Here is a 19955-nt window from a genome sequence, read left to right as displayed (position 1 = left end):
GCTTGAATCCAATTGAAATGCTGTGGTATGACCTTAAAAATGCGATTCATGCTCAAAAACCCTCCAGTGTTTTTGAATGTAAACAATTCTGCAAGGTAGAATGGGCCAAAATATCTCCACAAAGATGTGAAAGACTCATGGCTAGTTGTAGAAACCACTTGATTTCAGTTGTTGCTGCTGAGCGTGGCGCAACCAGTTATTAGGTTTAGAGGGAAAGCAGTCAGGTAGCTTTGAATCATTTTCCTTTTATAAATACATACATATATAAATGAATGAATAACCAAATAAATAAATAGACAAATAAATCAAATCACCAAAAGAGCACCAATACTATTGTGAAGTAAGATGACGGCATCCTTTCCAGCCATTGTTTAGTCAAAGTGGAGGGAATTAGGAACAGTACCAAAGAGCACAAAACCACGAGGCCTCTGATAGAAGGCAACAAAATGTCAGGGAAAGTCTACTAGAACATCTGAACTTCATTAGGGAGTCATCAGAGGAATTTTAAATGATGGCAAGGTGTGTGGACTCATATTTAACATGAGTGTGGATATTAATTGAGAACACACCTACATCCCCAGAAGGTGTGCATACTTGTGCAAAAACAACATCTCAGTTGTTTGGTTTTACTCGCAACTCAGTTGTTTGATTTCAGGTCACATTAATGATGGAAAAAGTTTTGAAATGAATAATCTCAGTCTCATTTTTTTCTATGATGCAAGAACCTCGCATTGGAACAGGCATGTGCAGAATTATTATATTCACTGTACATGTGACGACTTTGCACAAAAGAACAAGTTGTATCAAAGGCTTTAACATTGGGAGTGTTGAATTATGAATCACGTACCTAAAATAGCACTCTCAGCATTGGCATGTGGGTCTTGTTTGAAGTGCGGCCGCCTCTGCCTTTCCAGTTGGTTAATGTTGAGCTGTTAAGAATGTTGACATGACGGAGATGTCATCAGCCTCTTCTCGGCAGTAAATATTCCCTGTTGGTCAAACATCATGCTACTAACGCTTAGGTCAGACATTTGATTTTTACCTAAAAATAAATAAATAAAAATTGCACGCTGAAATTGCGATTTTTTATTCCCCACTCAGCACGTTTTCACCCCTCTGCCTTTAAAGTATGACATTATTTGTACTTTTGGGACCCAAAAATACAGAAACATGAAAAGTATTATTCAGTTTATGAGGTTAACATGTAAAGTAAGCATTATTTTAAAACACATTACTACCATTCAAATCAACCATTTTTTTTTTTGTTTTTTTTCCCCCTATGCACTGTCCTGTGATTCGCCCAAGCCGACATAATGAAATAAACATTTTGGTGCTGCGTGACTCATGGGTCATGATTCACGTTTTTGTATTTGTTTTCTAATTCAAATCTGTGGACCTACTTGTCATCATGACAAAGAATCTGCACACAGGCATTGAGAGCAGTGAAAAGAGAGTCGTGAGAGTAAAAAAAAAAAAAAAAAAAAAAAACTAAGGGGGCAGGGGGGTTGACAATCACTCACAAAGCCATTCTTCTCAGAAGTCTTCAACAGAAGGGCAATGCTACAACAGCAACAATTCTTTGCAACAAACAAAAAAAAAACCTTCCATGTTGTCTTACCAATGTGAAGACCGTTAACCTGTAAGCTGCTTTTGGCAAAATGTAAATATTTAACATTCCATGTACAGTTCTACTCTGCTTAATGGTGCTACTCAACACCATTGCAGCTAAATGCAAGAAGCCCACTTGCAGTTCAATTGTGTTTTTTTTTTTTTTTTTTTTAATACTGCAAGTGTGTTGGATGTGTGCTTATGCAACACTGTTTTTAAGGCATGGACACTAGTTCCACTGGGCTTTAGATTCGGAACGAAAATGTGCTTCCTATTTCCATATTCTTGCATTCAAACATACATTTTGGAAAATCAACAGAGGAAAATAAAATGTGTGCATACCACCAAACTGTACCATGAAATGCAACTGTGAGATATTGTTTCAGCTAGGGTATAATCTCCCTCCTCCTAAAAGGCTCACGCTGTCCAAGTGCTCCCGCATTTCTTTGCACCGCTATCTTTCACATTCAAGCATTGTGCACGTACAGGCAGGGGATGAAAGTATCGGACAAAGCATAGACCGCACAGGCAGCAGTGTTCTGTCACCATCATTCCAGCGGACAGCTGCTTCAGCACTGAGATGACAAGTTGAGCATGTGGAAAACAGTCCTGCTAGCTGGCTTCTATGACAGCGGCCACAGTGTTCAGAATGACTGGTTACAATTTCCGAAGCATCATGTTGCTGAACGCTCTTGTGATTTGGCAACATTGAGTCGAGTCCATCTTGATCATTCTGTTGAGTATTTGTATTCAAGGATCAAAGAAGGCTATCACAATAGTCTGTGAATCTTCAAATTCATTCCATTTGATGATTCTTTCGGAGATTTCACTCAGGTAAAAGTGTGTTACAAGCTTTGTAGAAAATAGTAGAAGTAGAAAAATGTGATTGATCACAATTGATTATGGAAAATTGCACAGTGAATTACTTTCAAAAATGCAGTCATTTGACAGCCCAAATATTTGACAACAAAAACTTCTTGAAAATAAGATGACATGCTACTTTGGAAAGATCTTCTGTAGATTTCCCTTTTTGTGTCGTTATCTTGTAGTGGCAAAAGTAGATGACAAGATCAGATGAATAAAGCCATAAATCCAGGCTCAAGATCCCACCATGGTCGGCCACATAATTGCCAATAAATGTGTGTTGTAAAAGTTGTGGTTTTTCTTGTCTTTGCAAAAACCTTGAAAAATGACTGCGGCAATTATGCTCTGTGGACGACGATTATGGGAGTTTGAGCTTTGAGCTTTGACTTCTGTCATTTGATCTTGTCATCTACCTTTGCCACTACAAGACAACCACCAAACCAGTTGATCAGCAGACCAGCTGATTTTGTAAGCTTAGATGGTTTGCAGGAACACGTTCAAAACATGTGATGGAAGACCACCCACACGGGGAAGGGCCTGCAGTGTCAGAGCAACGGTTGGTGAATGGTTGTGAGGGGCTCAACATCTGCTTTGTATTTCACTGCGACTTTAATCTTGTTAAATGGAGAAACTTGAAAAGAGCACCGGGGCATTATCATTAGATGTCCCCGGTGTGTTACAGGAGACGTGGTGATGACTATACACCAAATGATTGCATTAAAAGAGTTCTCCCATTTTTCCCAAATGATATTAAGGACATTTAGGACACTTTTTCGGAAACAGTTGTGCGTACATGGCTTCATGTGACATGTCCAAAGTAACTTAACTTTTTGTGCATATTCTCCCTGTGCTCTGTCAGGCCAGCGGGTACACTGCAATCTTTTCTTGACTGCCGATTTGTCCAGTTAACCTTCTAAAGTTGCAGCTACAACAGAATATTCTGCAAATGATCAGCTACAAATCAGAGTTCGGCAAAAATCATACTGGGGGGAAAAAAATTAAATAGGCAGTGTTTTACCGAAACAAGTTCAACAAATAAAAATTAATGAACTCATTCATATTTTGGGAGAACATGTACGAAACGGGGCGGCCTGGTGGTCCAGTGGTTAGCGCGTCAACCTCACAGTGCAGAGGTACCGGGTTCAATTCCAACTCCGGCCTCCCTGTGTGGAGTTTGCATGTTCTCCCCGGACCTGCGTGGGTTTTCTCCGGGTACTCCGTTTTCCTCCCACATTCCAAAGACATGAACGCCAGGCTGATTGAACACTCTAAATTGTCTCGAGGTGTGAGTGTGAGCGCGGATTGTTGTCCGTCTCTGTCTGCCCTGCAATTGGCTGGCAACTAGTTCAGGGTGTCCCCCGCCAACTGCCCGAGGACGGCTGGGATAGGCTCCAGCACCCCCCGCGACCCTTGTGTGGATAAAGCGGAACAGAAAATGGATGGATGGATGAACTCAACGTAGTATATTTATGCTGAATGAACGTTTTTGTGAACATGCTCATTCTAATGTGTATTTATGAGTGCCAGGTTTTGTTAGACTTCCAGCAGAAAACCCGGCTAAACATATGCAGGTTCCGACATTAACAGTGGCCCGATGGTCCGGCGCCACCATGCGAGTGTGATGGGCCACCTGAAGCTCATTTAAACTGGCCCTACTGGGCTACCAGTACAACTGATGCATAAAGTAAATGACATGAAATCAAAACAAAGTCTTAGTTTTTTATATCTAATATTCAGTATTTTGAGTTTTATCCACTAAATTGATCAACCATGTGGACTCTTCTTAACCTGGCTGCGCACATTCAATCGCCCCCATTCACTGACAAATTATTTGCTACGTATGCCACTCACTAGTTCATCCACAGGCAGGCCTACATATATCATTATAAAATTTGTGAAGCATTCTTTGGAAACACGTTTTCTATACACGGGCAAATGTTTTTGAAGCAGCTGCTTTGATCGCCCGCCGATCGCTCCAACTTGGGTATGCTTTGGTCACTGCATAGTTCCCTACGTCATCCAGTGGGAGGATGACATACTGTACATAAACGAAATAAGCAATTTTGCAGTGCTATTTGCAGGACAAAATGTATATTTTGCCCCTCATTAAAGCACAATGAATAGCAAAATTGAGACTCAAACGTAAAGACAACTGTCAAACGAGAGTAGCAGAATAAGAAGAACCACCGAGATGATCACAAAAAGCTTTGCTGGGCTCACGTCACTTATGGCGGGTTGTCGGAGATTGAGGAGATGATCACAAAAAGCTTTGCTGGGCTCACGTCACTTATGGCGGGTTGTCGGAGATTGAGGAGAAGCTCCGTGCTACTCACGCAGAAGCTGCTAGTTAGCGACAGCTTCGGCTGGCTACTGGTGCGACGAAACACATTGCGGACTCGCTCCAAAGTTAATAACCATCGTCTGTCTGGCGACGAATAAGCTGCAGTTCTGACAAGTGTCATACTCATGAGGGGAATTGAATTTGGAGGGTCCACTTGAACAGAATCCATTTATCCTTTCATCCTATTTATCGCTTTATCAATCATCCTCATCAAGGTTGAAGTAACTGACTTGCCGCAAAAGACTCGTTGCCAATCGATCATGAGGTGATCGTGATTGGGATATTGAGGGGGAATTGATCCCGAATCAGCTGCATACAAGTCAGCTATTGAACCACTAAACCAGGGGTCGGCAACCCAAAATGTTGAAAGAGCCATATTGGACCAAAATAAACAAGAAACAAATATGTCTGGAGCCGCAAAAAATAAAATGCGTGATGATGAAGGCAACACATGCTGTATGTATCTATATGAGCTATATTAGCCTGCTATCAACGTGACTAAGTTGGCTATGAATACACAACGAGCATTCATGATTAAAAGGTTTTTTTTCACCCCTGCAGTTCATCCTGTAGAGGAGGGGTGCCCAAACATTTTTGACGGAAGATCTACTTTTCAAACAACCAACCTCCCGCGATTGACCCGTTACCGCACACGTGCGCATACACACATACTTACACATGCATGCCGTAATGAGCAACAGCCAAGATGGAGGACGCACTTTGGCAGCGTGCTAACTATTGTAGCTCACGTGTACCATTTAAAAATGCTTCTCTTGGTCGCCCAGATTCCCATTCTTAGCAAGTACCCTCGGTGAATTGTTCATGAAAAGCAGCATTTTTTTTTTTTTTACAACAGCCCTCTGAATGACATCCCGCCCTTCTAATAGAAACGTGTCGCAGGCTATGACGCAAATATTCATTGACATTTAATATTTATTCGACACATTTTTACAGCATCGGAAAACGTTAATGTTTGTGTCATGTTTGTCCTCTGACAGAAACCATATTAAAACAAAAAAATATTATTTCCCTCATATCTTTTTCCATTTTCAAAAAGTTTTGTAAAAGCTCTAGGCAGCCACTGGGGGGCGCTAAAGAGCCGCATGCGGCTCCAGAGCCGAGTGTTGCCAACCCCCGCACTAAACCATTAATGATCACCATCCTTGAGTGTCTTGAAAGGCGCTTATAAATGAAATGTATTATTATTATTTATTTTTTTTTTTATTATTATCGGTTAATTAATGAAGAAAAATACCTTAGACTTAACCAGCTATAACACCAGCTCCGTGAGGAAACACATTTTCCGCATTTTGCATTTGTACTAAAAATGCTAACATTAAATAAAGTTAGCTAATATTAGAGACATTTCAGTCTTGTATCTACATGAGTTTTGAATGAAATTCTGAGTTTTAGGAGCATCTATAATAACATTGTACATCGAGTACCTGTATTCCATAAAGATGTCTGTCAACAAAATAACCCAAAATATAATCTCTCCTTGGTATAAATTTTTCATTTGACTTTATATTGTTTTGTGACAGCATCGGCAATTAGTATATCAAAGTGACTCATAATAAATAATGCCAGACGCCATTAATGGTGAAAACACCGTTATGAAATCTGAACACACCTTGGCAATCAACATGTATATACACTGTATACAGTATACACAATAGTAGTATATTAAACACAACAATGTGTTTGCCCCGAGTAAAATGAAAAATAAGATAGGGGAAAGGGGTATCAATAATGAGTTTAAAATAAAAATGTTCTCGTCAATATTTTCGTGTTTAATGAATATAATTGTGTGGGACTGAGATGCAACAATTAATCGAAGTTAACACCTGCGTGTTGTAAAAGTCATTTGGTGCTGTATGAAACGCCACACTTGCCTTCATGAAACCTAAACAACGTAAACCATTCTCGCCAAATGGACATTAACAGTCATCATTTCAAGAGAATGTATGATTAAAAAATAAGAGTAGAACTTATCGCGGGGAAACTGCAATATTGATTTAACTGTTTGACAGGTTTCCAGAAGTTGTCACTTACCTAGTTTCTGTTCCACTTGCAGGTGGTCTGAACCAGGAAACCCAAAGAACTCCGCTGTTGCTCACCTTGGAGAAGTGCGACGATAGTAGCTTCTCCTCACTGCCGTCAATCAATTTTATTAATTTGCGCTTCCATCAACCTGAAATGCTACGCTTCCGTCCATGTTTTTCAGAATAAAAGAATAACCGGAGAACAGGTGGCGCCCACAAAAAAAAAAAAAAAAAGGCTGTGCTGTGCTGTGTAAGTCCGCCTCGGTTTTTGAGGAAACGTGTGTGTGTGTGTGTGTATCTGTCTGGTGTTTGTGTCTGGTGTGTCTGTTCTAAAATGTGAATTGTGTTGTAAAATGTAAAGTCTCGTTAAAAGATTTATGTCAGCCTGTTAAAAAAAAAAAAAAGTTACCCTGGAAAAGACAACTTGTTTTTACTCAATTCCACAATCACCATATTGCTCTTCACAAATGGTACACCAATAAAATAAGTATTTCATTAATCTCAGCAGTCACTCCCTCAAAGTGATTTTGTAAATCACAACTCCTAAATAAAAATGCGTGCATTTTAAAACTGCTGTCTCAGTGCAAGTGTGATGTGACGCAAACAGGAAGTGTTTTTTTAAACGATTGGTTTTGTCTAGGCTTATTCTCTTTAGGGTCGCAGATGTGCAAAAGCCTATCCCAGCTGCTTTGAGTAAGTCGAGTGATACATCCTGGACTAGGGGTCAGCAAACCACAACTTTTTAAAACTTATTCTTTTAATTTGGTGCAATATGAGACCAGCCTGACACATACTTTAGACCTAGTTCTTACTTAGGGTCTACTGGTGTCAGACTTGAGAAAGTCTTGGACTATGTGATTTTCGATCACATGACAGTTTCCTTTGATGCCGCATTTTCTCATGCCGCTGTTAAATCTGTTGCTCCGGAGTGCAACCTCCAAATTTTTAACTCACTCACTGATGGTTGGTTCTCTTATGCCTTAAATGAGCTTTGCGTTCCCTCACCTCTTGGTTCAAAAAGGAGGTTCTCCTGAGTTTTGGTAAATCAGTCTTGGCCATTATCAACAGCAGTCTCTCTTCTGATGTAGATCCCCATTTCTTTTAAACATGTTGTGGTGCAAACCTTGCTCAGGAAACCTGGCCTTGATGAAGATGTACTGTCAAAAATTCTGGAAATAGTGCTGCACATGCAGTTAAAATCTTAGAACAGGTCTGGTTGCGGGATAACGCTAAGTGAATTGTATTCTGATGAGAAGTGTGTTCTGATGATGACGATGAACTGATGATACTTGCAGAGTTCTGGCAGAGATTCCCTCGACTAGTTGGCTCCAGGCAGCTTCTGGAATGTGTGTTGAACAAACGCGTGCGTTACTTTAAATGTCAGATGATGTATGCTTTTAAGATAAGATGGTATTGTCAACGTTGATAAAAATAAGACAGTAGCATGAAAACTGACTGACTTGTTGGTTTTCAGACAAAGGATTTTTGAGAACCAGTTGACTCATGCTGTTCCGGTCCTCGGTGGCCATTATTCTGGATGTTTTATATGTCCCCCTGCTCCAGCACAACCTGATTCAAATGATCAGGATCGTAATCCATCTTCTGCAGATCTTGACGATGATCTGATCATTTGAATCAAGTGTTGGAGCAGGGAGACATAAAAAAAATCCAGGATGCCGGCCCTCGAGGACCGGAATTGCCCGCCCCAGATTTAACTTGATTCTCATCCGTGTCATCCTGCCTTATTAACTTTTGGTGCCACCTAGAGGGTGAAGCATCATTTCTCATGTGCCAAACTGGACTAAATTTGACACAGAAGTACAAAAACCAGTGGTGTGGAATTGTGTTTCTTGGAGAGCCACAGACAGAAATTGGATGGTGGTTGAGATGAGGAGTATTCTTTATTCAAGCACTCAATAAGAAAGGAAAAAAAAAAACCCAATGCGCTTTGAAAACGATGCACCAACATGGCGGTGTGTGAAGTCGCAGAAGTATTAGGTTACGTCGGACATACAAAAAGTACCCGGCATTTCGACTTCATCCAATGACAATAACGTTATTGGCAAAAGAAACAGAATTGAATGAATGTTGTGAGTCCAAAATTCTTCATACCAGACCCGTCTACATTGTTACAAAAAAAAAAAAAAAAAAGAAAAGACATAGCTTTAAGAACACCATTAGAGAGTTAATGTGGGGTGTTTTTCTACTCACTGTACATAGTGGATGAGAAATTGATACAAACCAAAAATACCACATGTTCTCGGGTGAAAAGTTAAAATTGGATTACCGGTACAAATAAATTGCAGTATAAAACAATTTCAAAATCTGTAGGAAAAAAAATGTAAATCAATTCTACCCACTTTGCTCATGGCAAGTTTAAAGTAAACAAGTCTGTGTATGTTCCTGCTCATCCTCATTAGAAATCACTTAATGTTTTTCTTCAGTATCACATTACTTCTGTTGCAGCCAATAAGTTTCAAAATAAGAGAATGAACATTTTCAAAGTACAATGAGCAACCAGCTTGCATTGATAAACGCGGAAGTACTTTAGGGTCAAGCTCAAAGAAATACTAAATTAAATTATATACAAAGTAATCATACACAATGCTGGTATATTAAAAAAAAAAACATGACATTTGAAGGATTTGACAGCTGCGTAAATCGGCTGCAGAATCTCAAAAATGAAACTTAAAAAGTAAAAACCAAACTTTAAGAATGCCATACCGATCACGGGACCAGCAGCTGACCACACATCTTTGTAATTCTTTTTTTTTTTTCTTTTTTTTTCAACTCCCGCAGGTTCCTCGAAACCAGTCAAAACATTTGCAACATCACTTCTCGGATCAAAAGTTTAAAAGCAAAACTTTTCTAAAGTGCTTCAAGCAAGACCGGTCTGAGAAAAACATACCTCCTAAGAGGGATTCAACTAAATGTAAAGCTAAACACATAAGTTTACATTTTGACAAAACATTTCAACCGAAAATTGACTGGATAAATGCCTTATTAGCTCCAGTTCAAGCCAAACTCAGTGTGGTGAACTTTAGTACTTTGGCACTTTGGTGTAGTCCTCCCTGTGAATATTCTTGCACAAGCAGATGGCCAGAATCATCCCCAGCAGCTGTCAGAGGAACAAAAAAAGGAATTATGTGAAGAAATGGGGAGGCATCTCGATCAGTAGCACCCCTTTACTTGACACTACCATTAAGAACTTGAATTACAGTGAAGGAGGTCACGTTTACCTCAATAAAAGCGATTGCAATACAGATTCCCAGGACAACCCCGATGTTGGTGAGGAGCCAGCTCTCTACGCTGACAGCGCAACCCTGAAGAGAACGCCAGAAGATGATTTCACGTATCAGTCCAAACCATAAGCAAGAAGATCCAACAGGCACGTTACCGTGTCGTATACGGGCCAGTCGGGTGTCTGAGCTTCGCAGAATCCGCTCTCGGAGACGTTTCCGGTCGCGAGGGAGGAGTTGCGGCACGAGCACGGAAACAGAAGCTGCGAACTGTTGATGATCACCATGTTTCCGTTCCAGTCGCTTTGACCATTCCAGCCACAGCATTCCATCTGCAGACAGCAGGCATGAAATACACCTCCAAAACACATTTCCAAAATTGTCTTTGTATGCATGTGATTTGGTCTCTCTGGAAGTCAAGTTTGAAATCTGATTATTTCACTATTGGCACAATGAACTCTTTGGATGAGTTGTTGAGTCCCTCGTGCTGTTGGTCTCTTCCGCAAGTACTGAGCTGTCATGCACCAGTCCAGCCGAGGGGGGATTATTTGCATTTTTCATCTGTCCTTCCTGCTTCTGGGCCCTAAATTATTTTTCTTGCCCATTTTAACACTGCCTCATGGTCCAATTCTGGTCACCTTCCAACCATCCATGCATTTTCTAATCCGCTTATCCTCACGTGGGTCGTGGGCGTGCTTGAGCCTATGGCAGCAGCCTTCGGGCAGTAGGGGAGAGGGGCACACCCTCAATTGGTTGCCAGCCAATCGCAGGGCACACACAGACGAACAAACATCCACGCTCACACTCACACCCCTCACTACAATTTAGAGTCTTCCATTAACCTGCTGTGCATATTTTTGGAACACAGGAGGAAATTGGAGTACCCGGAGAAAACCCACGTGGGCATGGGGAGAAAATGCTAACTCCGCACAGGAAGGCTGAAGCCGTGAATCGAACCCTGCACCTCTGCACTGTGAGGTGGACGTGCTAATCAGTCGGCCAACGTGTACTCATTTTTTTCCCAATTATATACTGTATTTTCTGCACTAAAAGGCGCATCTAAAAGCCTTCCATTCTTAAAAGCTCACAGCGCGCCTTAAAATCCATTGCGCCTTGTGTATGGTTATTGTGTAATATGTCAACCCCAAAATGGCTCCTTGCTAGAGACATGCTTACAACAGATATCAAACTTAAGGCGATCGGGTTACGCAGTTGAACATGGAAATAGAGCAGCGGAAAGAGAGTTCAATGTTAACAAGTCAATTTTATAACTTGCTGTTGGTTAAGTGAGCTGTGTCGCTGCTTTATTAAATAAGTTTTACTGACATTTGATCGTTCTGTAGCAACGCCACTCAACAGCTAAGCTATCTGAGCTGTTGTCGTTTGTTTGAAGCTTCTTTGATCTTTGACGTGGGTTGCGTTGGAGCTGATTGGTTGAACCACGTCGCGCACACACGCACAGCACAGAGCTGCGGACTATGGACTGCTGAGAGGCGCGCTTGACTCGAGTGGCGTTTCTACAGTTCTTTTGGCATTTCCTTAAGTGTAGCTCCATCTAGTGGATGCATTGTAGATTGCGTCTTATAATGCGGTGCGTCCAATATATGAAAAAAATTACAAAATAGGCCATTCATGAAAGGTGCGCCTCATAATCCAGTGCGTCTTTTAGTGCAGGAAATATGGTAGTATATTATGAAGCCAACGTGGTTAAATTAGTAAGGGTGGAGCTTGATTGTGTACCACGAGTAACTGACAGCCTTCTGTCATCGTTTGGTCAACTTCCAGTTTAATAGTTTTTAGACTACCTGTACTAGAAAAGACTTAACCCAAGCCCTCATGAAACGTTGCAAAAACCTCACCATTTATTTGCAACTGAAAATCTATGCAAGTGGCATAAATGTTTTTGTCATGTTTTGCGTTGAATGACAAAACCTAGTGTTAAAAAACTGGTAAAATTTGAGAGAGATGTGACTTGTAATCGCTTACATTTCGTTGAATGAAGTCCCACGCCTGCTCTGTGGTCGAGTTGTTGCCTGGATAGTTGTCCAGGACCTTGGATACAATCTTGGACATCTCTTCATTTAACTGGGGGGAAAAAAACAGGTTGCCGTACCTTATGATGTCAAAGACAATTCGCTCCACATGACGTAAACTGTCAAAGAATCTTTTCATATCATCACCCTCCTAAAATACTGAACCAATTTCTGACTGGGTAATATTCGATAATCATTTCATTTCAGGGATCGAAATGGGTGATGTGTTTAAACTAAGGATGTAGACCAGGGGTGCACATTACGTCGATCACGATCATATTCGATAATCATTTCATTTCAGGGATCGAAATGGATGATGTGTTTGAACTAAGGATATAGACCAGGGGTGCGCATTACGTCGATCATGATCGACCAGTAGATCAGGGACTGGTCCCAAATCGATCCGAGGGGTGTAGAGGAAAAATAAAAACATTTGTGTCTCTGTGCATGTTAGTAATATATTTTTTGTGTTAATGCACACTGCACCCTAATCATTCAATAAAATAAGCAGGTCATCTTGAACCTACGGTGACGTGTGACTGCGTCACCAGGAAGTTGTTAGCGCTCAGCAGTCTGCAGTTGCAGCTTATGCTCAGAGTTGTTGCGCTCGATCGTTTATCGTTTTCATTATTCTCATTCAGAGTTTGTTTTGTACAATTCAGCCCATACGTCTGAGGGGACGGCCAAAGAATGGGAATCTGGAGGGCTGAGAGAAGCATTTTAAAACGGTACGCGTGAGCTACGATCATTAACAGGCTGCCAAAGTGCGTCGTGTGCCTCAGCGTCAGGCTATTGCTCATCATGGCATTATGCGTGTGTATATGCGTGCGTATGCGCGCGTGCACGGTAACGGGTCGATCCCGGGAGGTTGCTTGAAGCAGATCTTCGGTCAAAAAAGTTTGGGCACCCCTGATGTAGACGATTGTTTTCAGAGGCGGGGGCAACATCCTGAGGTGACGTTTAAGGGAAAAAAAAAATCGGGAGACAAAGTATGATTTTGGCTGTTATTTTAAGAGGCTGGCGATATGATGTAGTTGATTGATGTTTGTCACTGTTCAGACTGATGTCACTTCTGTCGCTGTTAACATTTCACCTTTGTGAAAAAAAACCCTGTACTTTCTGATTTGCAGGAGTTGCAGGCAACTGGGTACCTCTTGCAAATTCTCATTTCCCTTCGATCTGATAATTACTTTGCGAAGTGAGACACTCAGGAACTTCAACAAACTGTGCTTTCCATTGAGAAACAGATTTTTCCAACTGACGACCCACCAGCCCGGTGAGGGTTTGTCTCAAAATTCATTGAGAAAGAGAGCGAGCTGACACTTCCAAATGGGAGACAGAATTCATTCGGCTTGTTCTAAGGAGGTTGGACAACTTCTGCTTCAAGAGTTTTTCCACTTCGTTTCAAACAATACAAATGTAAGTACTTGGTCACTAAACACATGGCCACCATTTGCCATTAGAATAGTGTGACAGCTTAAAAAAAACGAGCCCCAAAAAGTTCCTGTCATTGATTTGAAATTGTTGACAACAGAACTAAAAGTGATATTATTGTATAACAATCATTTGCAGATGCAATTATGTAACTTGAAACTGGAACATTCTTTGCAGCTCTTGCTCTTTAGTTGGAAATGCTTAGTCACAACAACCAATTTTGGTCTATTTCAATTAGAGTACCATTCTTAGGTTTGACCTTAGATGATGTGCGGTTGAGTTGGTAGGTTTTGCTTTCGATTCACGTCGATGGCTGTTTGTTGATGGCTGTGAAGAGTAACACCACATAATATGTCGCTTACCACACCCTTCTGGAAGTAGATGAGGGCGCCAGCTACAATCTCAGCAATGAGGATCAACAAGAGGCAGGTGAAGTACTGAGTGGAAGAGAAGAAAGAATACAAAATAACATATCAATCGACAGTTGAGTTTTTTTTTTTTTACAGACACATTTTTATGACCTTGAAGATCTTACAGTTCAGTTTGAAATGACTTGATTTTTAATAACTCTCTCTGTATGTATTCTGCTCTCACTTATCACAACAAAGTGATACTTTGATATTGATTGATGATACTGTCATCATTTATATAATTTCAACTCCCCACTCACAAGGCCAAGCAGACAGCGGATCTCATAAATAGCTCCCAAGCAGCCGAGGAAGCCCAAAAGCATAGCAAAAGTGCCGACTCCAATCAGGATGTAGCACGCAGCCTTGACAGCTATGGAGTCATCTGCAAAAAAAGGACAAGTATATGTGTCAGGAGCTGCAAAGTAATATTAAAGGAGGGGGCATTTGAAATTTAAACTACTTGCCTACAGTATACATTTAACCAGGCATTCACTATATGTAATACAGAGTATAATTGTGTCTATAGGTGTGACCTCTAAATGCAAGCAGCATTCCCTCCCTTGGTTCGGTTATTGTGGATTAACTCTATTGCAGTGGTTCTTAACCTTGTTAGAGGTACCGAACCTAACCAATTCATTTGCACATTCACCAAACCCTTCATTAGTGAAAAATAAAAATCTGATTCAAGTAGTGTTCCTTCAGTTTTGCTGGTGCGAGACAAGAGTTGCTCAACTTGGCATGACAAATCATGCAGATAGGACGCCGAGTCCCATCACGTTCTGTGATGCATGTGAATCCATGGCATATTCGTCCGACCACTTTTTTTGCTCAACATAGCATGTATTAAAACATTCTAAAAAAAAAAATTTTTTTTAATCACATGACGCACTATCAGAACAGTCACACGTTGACTACTGAGCAAAGTAAATTTCCCGCAGCACTGATTGGACAAGCAATGTAATGTGATCATCTGCAGCCAGTGATGGCCAAGCGGGCGTATCATAACTGGCATGTTGAGTCGGTTGTGTCTAAACCTCCATGACAGAGGCTCCATCATACCCCGGTTAAGAAACTAAGCTCTATTGTGACTTTTCATTTGTGACCATATCTTAATCGATTGCAGTTTGACCTCGATAATTTGTGGGGTTTCTTGCTATTTTTATTCCTTCTACGACAGATCAGTCAAAAATGTCGCACCCAAAATCCCTGTTATCTCATCGTGGGTGCGTTCTGAAACACTACTTCACTCAGACCATTTGGAAACTCAGAAAGTTGCTCAAATGTGCTGTTAGGTTATTCATAGTGCCTCCAAAAAAGGGAGGCCATTAATTAATGAGGGTGAAGTTGTGCTCTGCAATCCGGCAGCACATGTGGCCGAGGACGACAAATCATTGGCTTAATAACTGGAGGTGGGCATTCAGTCAATACTAACAGAAGGTCAGTTAGTCCATCACCGATGGATGTCTGTTTTGCTGACGAATGACAAATGGGAAACTTGACAGACTAAGCATCGAAGAAGGTGGATTTTCGTCCGTCATTGTAATCGGCACTAATCAGATCAAATATAGACGGACTTCTCAGTCTGGCACTCATGGACGCCCATTTTGCTGAAAGAAACATGCCCCGCTCGTTTCATGTGATTGTTCACGGGGCTGAGTAGAAGCGGGGTTGCTTCCATCGACTACATATATATAAATGCTTTGCGATTCCTGTACAGTAGGTGGCGGTATCCAGTAAAGACCTGGAATCCACCAATAAACCAAGAAGAAGAAGAAGAAACGAGAAGAAGCAGATGACGACGAGCATTTATAGACAGTAGCAGGATTGCGTGTTACTTGGATTGGATTTTACACATTGGGGAGCGGGATTATGGTTAAAGTAAACCAATTTAAACTTTGAATTTAAACCTTTGGCCATTTTACGAGTTAGTACAGTGACAGGCAGCCGCGAGTGTGCTCCTGTGAAATGTATGTGAGTTTATGTGTGTGTGTAAAGCTCTCTGGTCAGTCACCATAAGATGTCGATACAATGATGTACAGTAATCCCTCGTTTTTCGCGGTTAATTGGTACCAGACACCCCCCCCCCACGAAAAGTTAAAAAAATTTTTTTAAAAAAACACTAAGATTTGCTGTCCCCCTAGGAATTTTTGTGTTTGTGTATGTGGATATAATGTTTGCATACAGTTGAATGTGAACTGGGATTTCACAGCTGTTCTACAGCATGTTAGCATGCTCTGTTGGTGAAGGTCTGAGACTACAGGCAGCTGACGACAGACCAGTTAGGTGGATGTACAGTGGTGTGAAAAAGTACAGTTCACGTATTTACTTAAATCTTTAATTGTAAAACCGTACACAGTAATTAACATTCAGCAACACTGCCTCCTGAGAGAGGTGAAGAGGCTTGTGTTGGTGGCGTAGAAGGTGCCTCTCACTTGGCTCGTAGGCTTTTGGTTCACTTGAGACTTCTGCTGGAGGCGCTGATGGTGTAGCTGAGGTTTTTAAGGTGGAGAAAAACATGGTGAAGCGTAGCGCCATGACATTCATCTTGTCATCTTAGTCGAAATACATTTCTTTTTTTTGTCCGACAATGGTTTCTTTTTAGTGACAAAAAAAAAATTCACTACAGCCTTCGCCTGAGCTGTGCCTGTCAGTGTCACCGCGTTTGTCAAGTTCATTTCCCCGATGAACTTTTTTCCCCTCCTACTTTGCAAGTAGTTATGCAACGGAGGAGGAGGGGGTGTTAGACGAAAGAGATAGTGTTACACGGGTGCCTTTGCACTGTCATTAAAACAAACACACAAAATAACAAAAAGGTATCTATGCCATTGTTTCCCCAGGACAAAATGAGTAGCCCACAAGTCTGTTCCAAAAATAGCTCACCAGTGATGGGAAGCTGTGACTTGCTAAGAAGAAGAGCAGTCATCTTAAATACCGCAATATTTTTCCTGACGGTTATACCGTCAGAATCTAATATTCGCCCCTGCCTACTACAAAACAGAGTGTTGCTGCTGGTAGAAACCTTGGTGGTTGGAAGTAAATTGTTTAAATTGTTTTTTTAGTGGAACTGATCAGTCCTTTGGTTGTGTTAAAAGTAATCAAAATATGAGAAATGTTCATGTCCAAAATTGACAACGGTTCTTGGATTCACCCAAAATCTAAACATGTCAACCCTTCTTGGCCAAATGGTATTGCCCACTTCGAGGCAGTAAAACTCTTGACAACAAAGTTTTCTAACAATGCTGAAAAGAAAACCACGAAACGTTTTGGCAGTCAGGCAATGCAAAACCACAATTACATCTGGAAAAAGAAAAAAAAAGTGAATGGAAAAGGTTGCGCACCATGAAAACTGGCTATCACTACCATGACTTGCTAATCAGATCAACAAAACAAATGACAAACTGTGTGCGCTCAGACCTAGAGAGAAGTTAGAAATACTACGAACAGTTACTGTGTTGTAAAAGGAATTAGTTACTCAGCAAAGTACTTTGGATTTTTTTATTGTTTTATCTGTAGTGGAAAATATTTTCATAAAAGCTCATTGAATAATAAAAACTATATATTTTTAAAACAATTGGCATGTATTTGAAGTCAATACATTGCAACTTGCTACATGCATAGAAATAAAAATGTATAAAAATCAAATATAGAAAATAATATTCACCCACATTTAAGTGAAAAACTAAAAGGCTAGAAACCCACTCGTGTCCAAAAGCACGAGCATACGCACGCGCACACACAGTTGTGTGCTCATTAAACTCCTATTTGGACATGGAATGACACTATTACAATCTTTGTGCTCTCTGTAACGAGGAAATGAACAAAATAAAAGACAGGAAATATTAAAAACAGCAACGTGGTATTGGCAGGAGGTATGCAGGACCTCCTGCCGAAACCGCGAGCGTAGCCTTCGTCTGGTGTGTTCTCCTCTGATCTGTGCCAAATCCTCTGTCTGTTTGCCTGCACGCAGGCAGCCCAGCCCCTGTGCGCTGCCGCTGCCTGATTGCTTTGCACTCTTTCCCATTTTTTCCATCTTTTTATTTGAGTTCACACAAGTGTTTAATTTTTTTATAGTTATCTTTATTATTATAAGTTTCCCCAGACAGACTTTGTTACAGCACTCTCCAGTGTATGCATGTGATGCAGTATGCTCACTGTTCAGTCTATTGATATGTAGTAGTACTCACGGGTTTTTTTCTGTGTGCGCCAACTGGCATTAATATGTTTTCATTCTGAGGTACGGTATTTGCTATGCACGCAGGAATTAACATACCAACACAATGACCTTTTGTAACAGCATTTTTATTGTATATAAAATAATCGTTAAAAAATATTTTTTTCCCATAATTCTCCAGCCCTAAATTTCATCCAGTTAAAAAAAAATACATATATATATATATACACACACACACACACACACGCACACACACACGCACACACACACGCACACACACACGCACACACACACGCACACACACACGCACACACACACGCACACACACACGCACACACACACGCACACACACACGCACACACACACGCACACACACACGCACACACACACGCACACACACACGCACACACACACGCACACACACACGCACACACACACGCACACACACACGCACACACACACGCACACACACACGCACACACACACGCACACACACACGCACACACACACGCACACACACACGCACACACACACGCACACACACACGCACACACACACGCACACACACACGCACACACACACGCACACACACACGCACACACACACGCACACACACACGCACACACACACGCACACACACACGCACACACACACGCACACACACACGCACACACACACGCACACACACACGCACACACACACGCACACACACACGCACACACACACGCACACACACACGCACACACACACGCACACACACACGCACACACACACGCACACACACACGCACACACACACGCACACACACACGCACACACACACGCACACACACACGCACACACACACGCACACACACACGCACACACACACGCACACACACACGCACACACACACGCACACACACACGCACACACACACGCACACACACACGCACACACACACGCACACACACACGCACACACACACGCACACACACACGCACACACACACGCACACACACACGCACACACACACGCACACACACACGCACACACACACGCACACACACACGCACACACACACGCACACACACACGCACACACACACGCACACACACACGCACACACACACGCACACACACACGCACACACACACGCACACACACACGCACACACACACGCACACACACACGCACACACACACGCACACACACACGCACACACACACGCACACACACACGCACACACACACGCACACACACACGCACACACACACGCACACACACACGCACACACACACGCACACACACACGCACACACACACGCACACACACACGCACACACACACGCACACACACACGCACACACACACGCACACACACACGCACACACACACGCACACACACACGCACACACACACGCACACACACACGCACACACACACGCACACACACACGCACACACACACGCACACACACACGCACACACACACGCACACACACACGCACACACACACGCACACACACACGCACACACACACGCACACACACACGCACACACACACGCACACACACACGCACACACACACGCACACACACACGCACACACACACGCACACACACACGCACACACACACGCACACACACACGCACACACACACGCACACACACACGCACACACACACGCACACACACACGCACACACACACGCACACACACACGCACACACACACGCACACACACACGCACACACACACGCACACACACACGCACACACACACGCACACACACACGCACACACACACGCACACACACACGCACACACACACGCACACA

The 19955-nt window shown here is 42.1% G+C and overlaps 1 protein-coding gene and 1 long non-coding RNA gene across 2 annotated transcripts in view; both read right to left on the bottom strand.

Moving 5' to 3' along the window:
- Window positions 1-6992, bottom strand: LOC109514289 (uncharacterized). The gene is made up of 3 exons (XR_002167960.1): window positions 6866-6992; window positions 6658-6716; window positions 1-989 (listed from the first exon to the last, which is right to left on the bottom strand). It is a non-coding gene; the product is annotated as an uncharacterized LOC109514289 (long non-coding RNA).
- Window positions 6993-8737: 1745 nt separating this feature from the next.
- Window positions 8738-19955, bottom strand: part of LOC109514393 (CD82 antigen-like) — a 38516-nt gene continuing 27298 nt past the window's right edge. The window contains exons 4-9 of the mRNA XM_019867462.1: window positions 14232-14353; window positions 13924-13998; window positions 12081-12179; window positions 10253-10426; window positions 10095-10178; window positions 8738-9973 (exon numbers count right to left, since the gene is read on the bottom strand). Coding sequence (XP_019723021.1) covers window positions 9896-9973; window positions 10095-10178; window positions 10253-10426; window positions 12081-12179; window positions 13924-13998; window positions 14232-14353 — 632 coding nt within the window. The 3' untranslated portion in view covers window positions 8738-9895. The remainder of the gene's footprint in view (window positions 9974-10094; window positions 10179-10252; window positions 10427-12080; window positions 12180-13923; window positions 13999-14231; window positions 14354-19955) is intronic.

Source organism: Hippocampus comes, unplaced genomic scaffold (assembly GCF_001891065.2).
Source record: "Hippocampus comes isolate QL1 unplaced genomic scaffold, H_comes_QL1_v1.1 scaffold2, whole genome shotgun sequence".
Lineage (NCBI taxonomy): Eukaryota > Metazoa > Chordata > Actinopteri > Syngnathiformes > Syngnathidae > Hippocampus > Hippocampus comes.
Note: the sequence above shows the minus strand (reverse complement) of the source record. Positions and strands in the feature narration are given on the sequence as shown.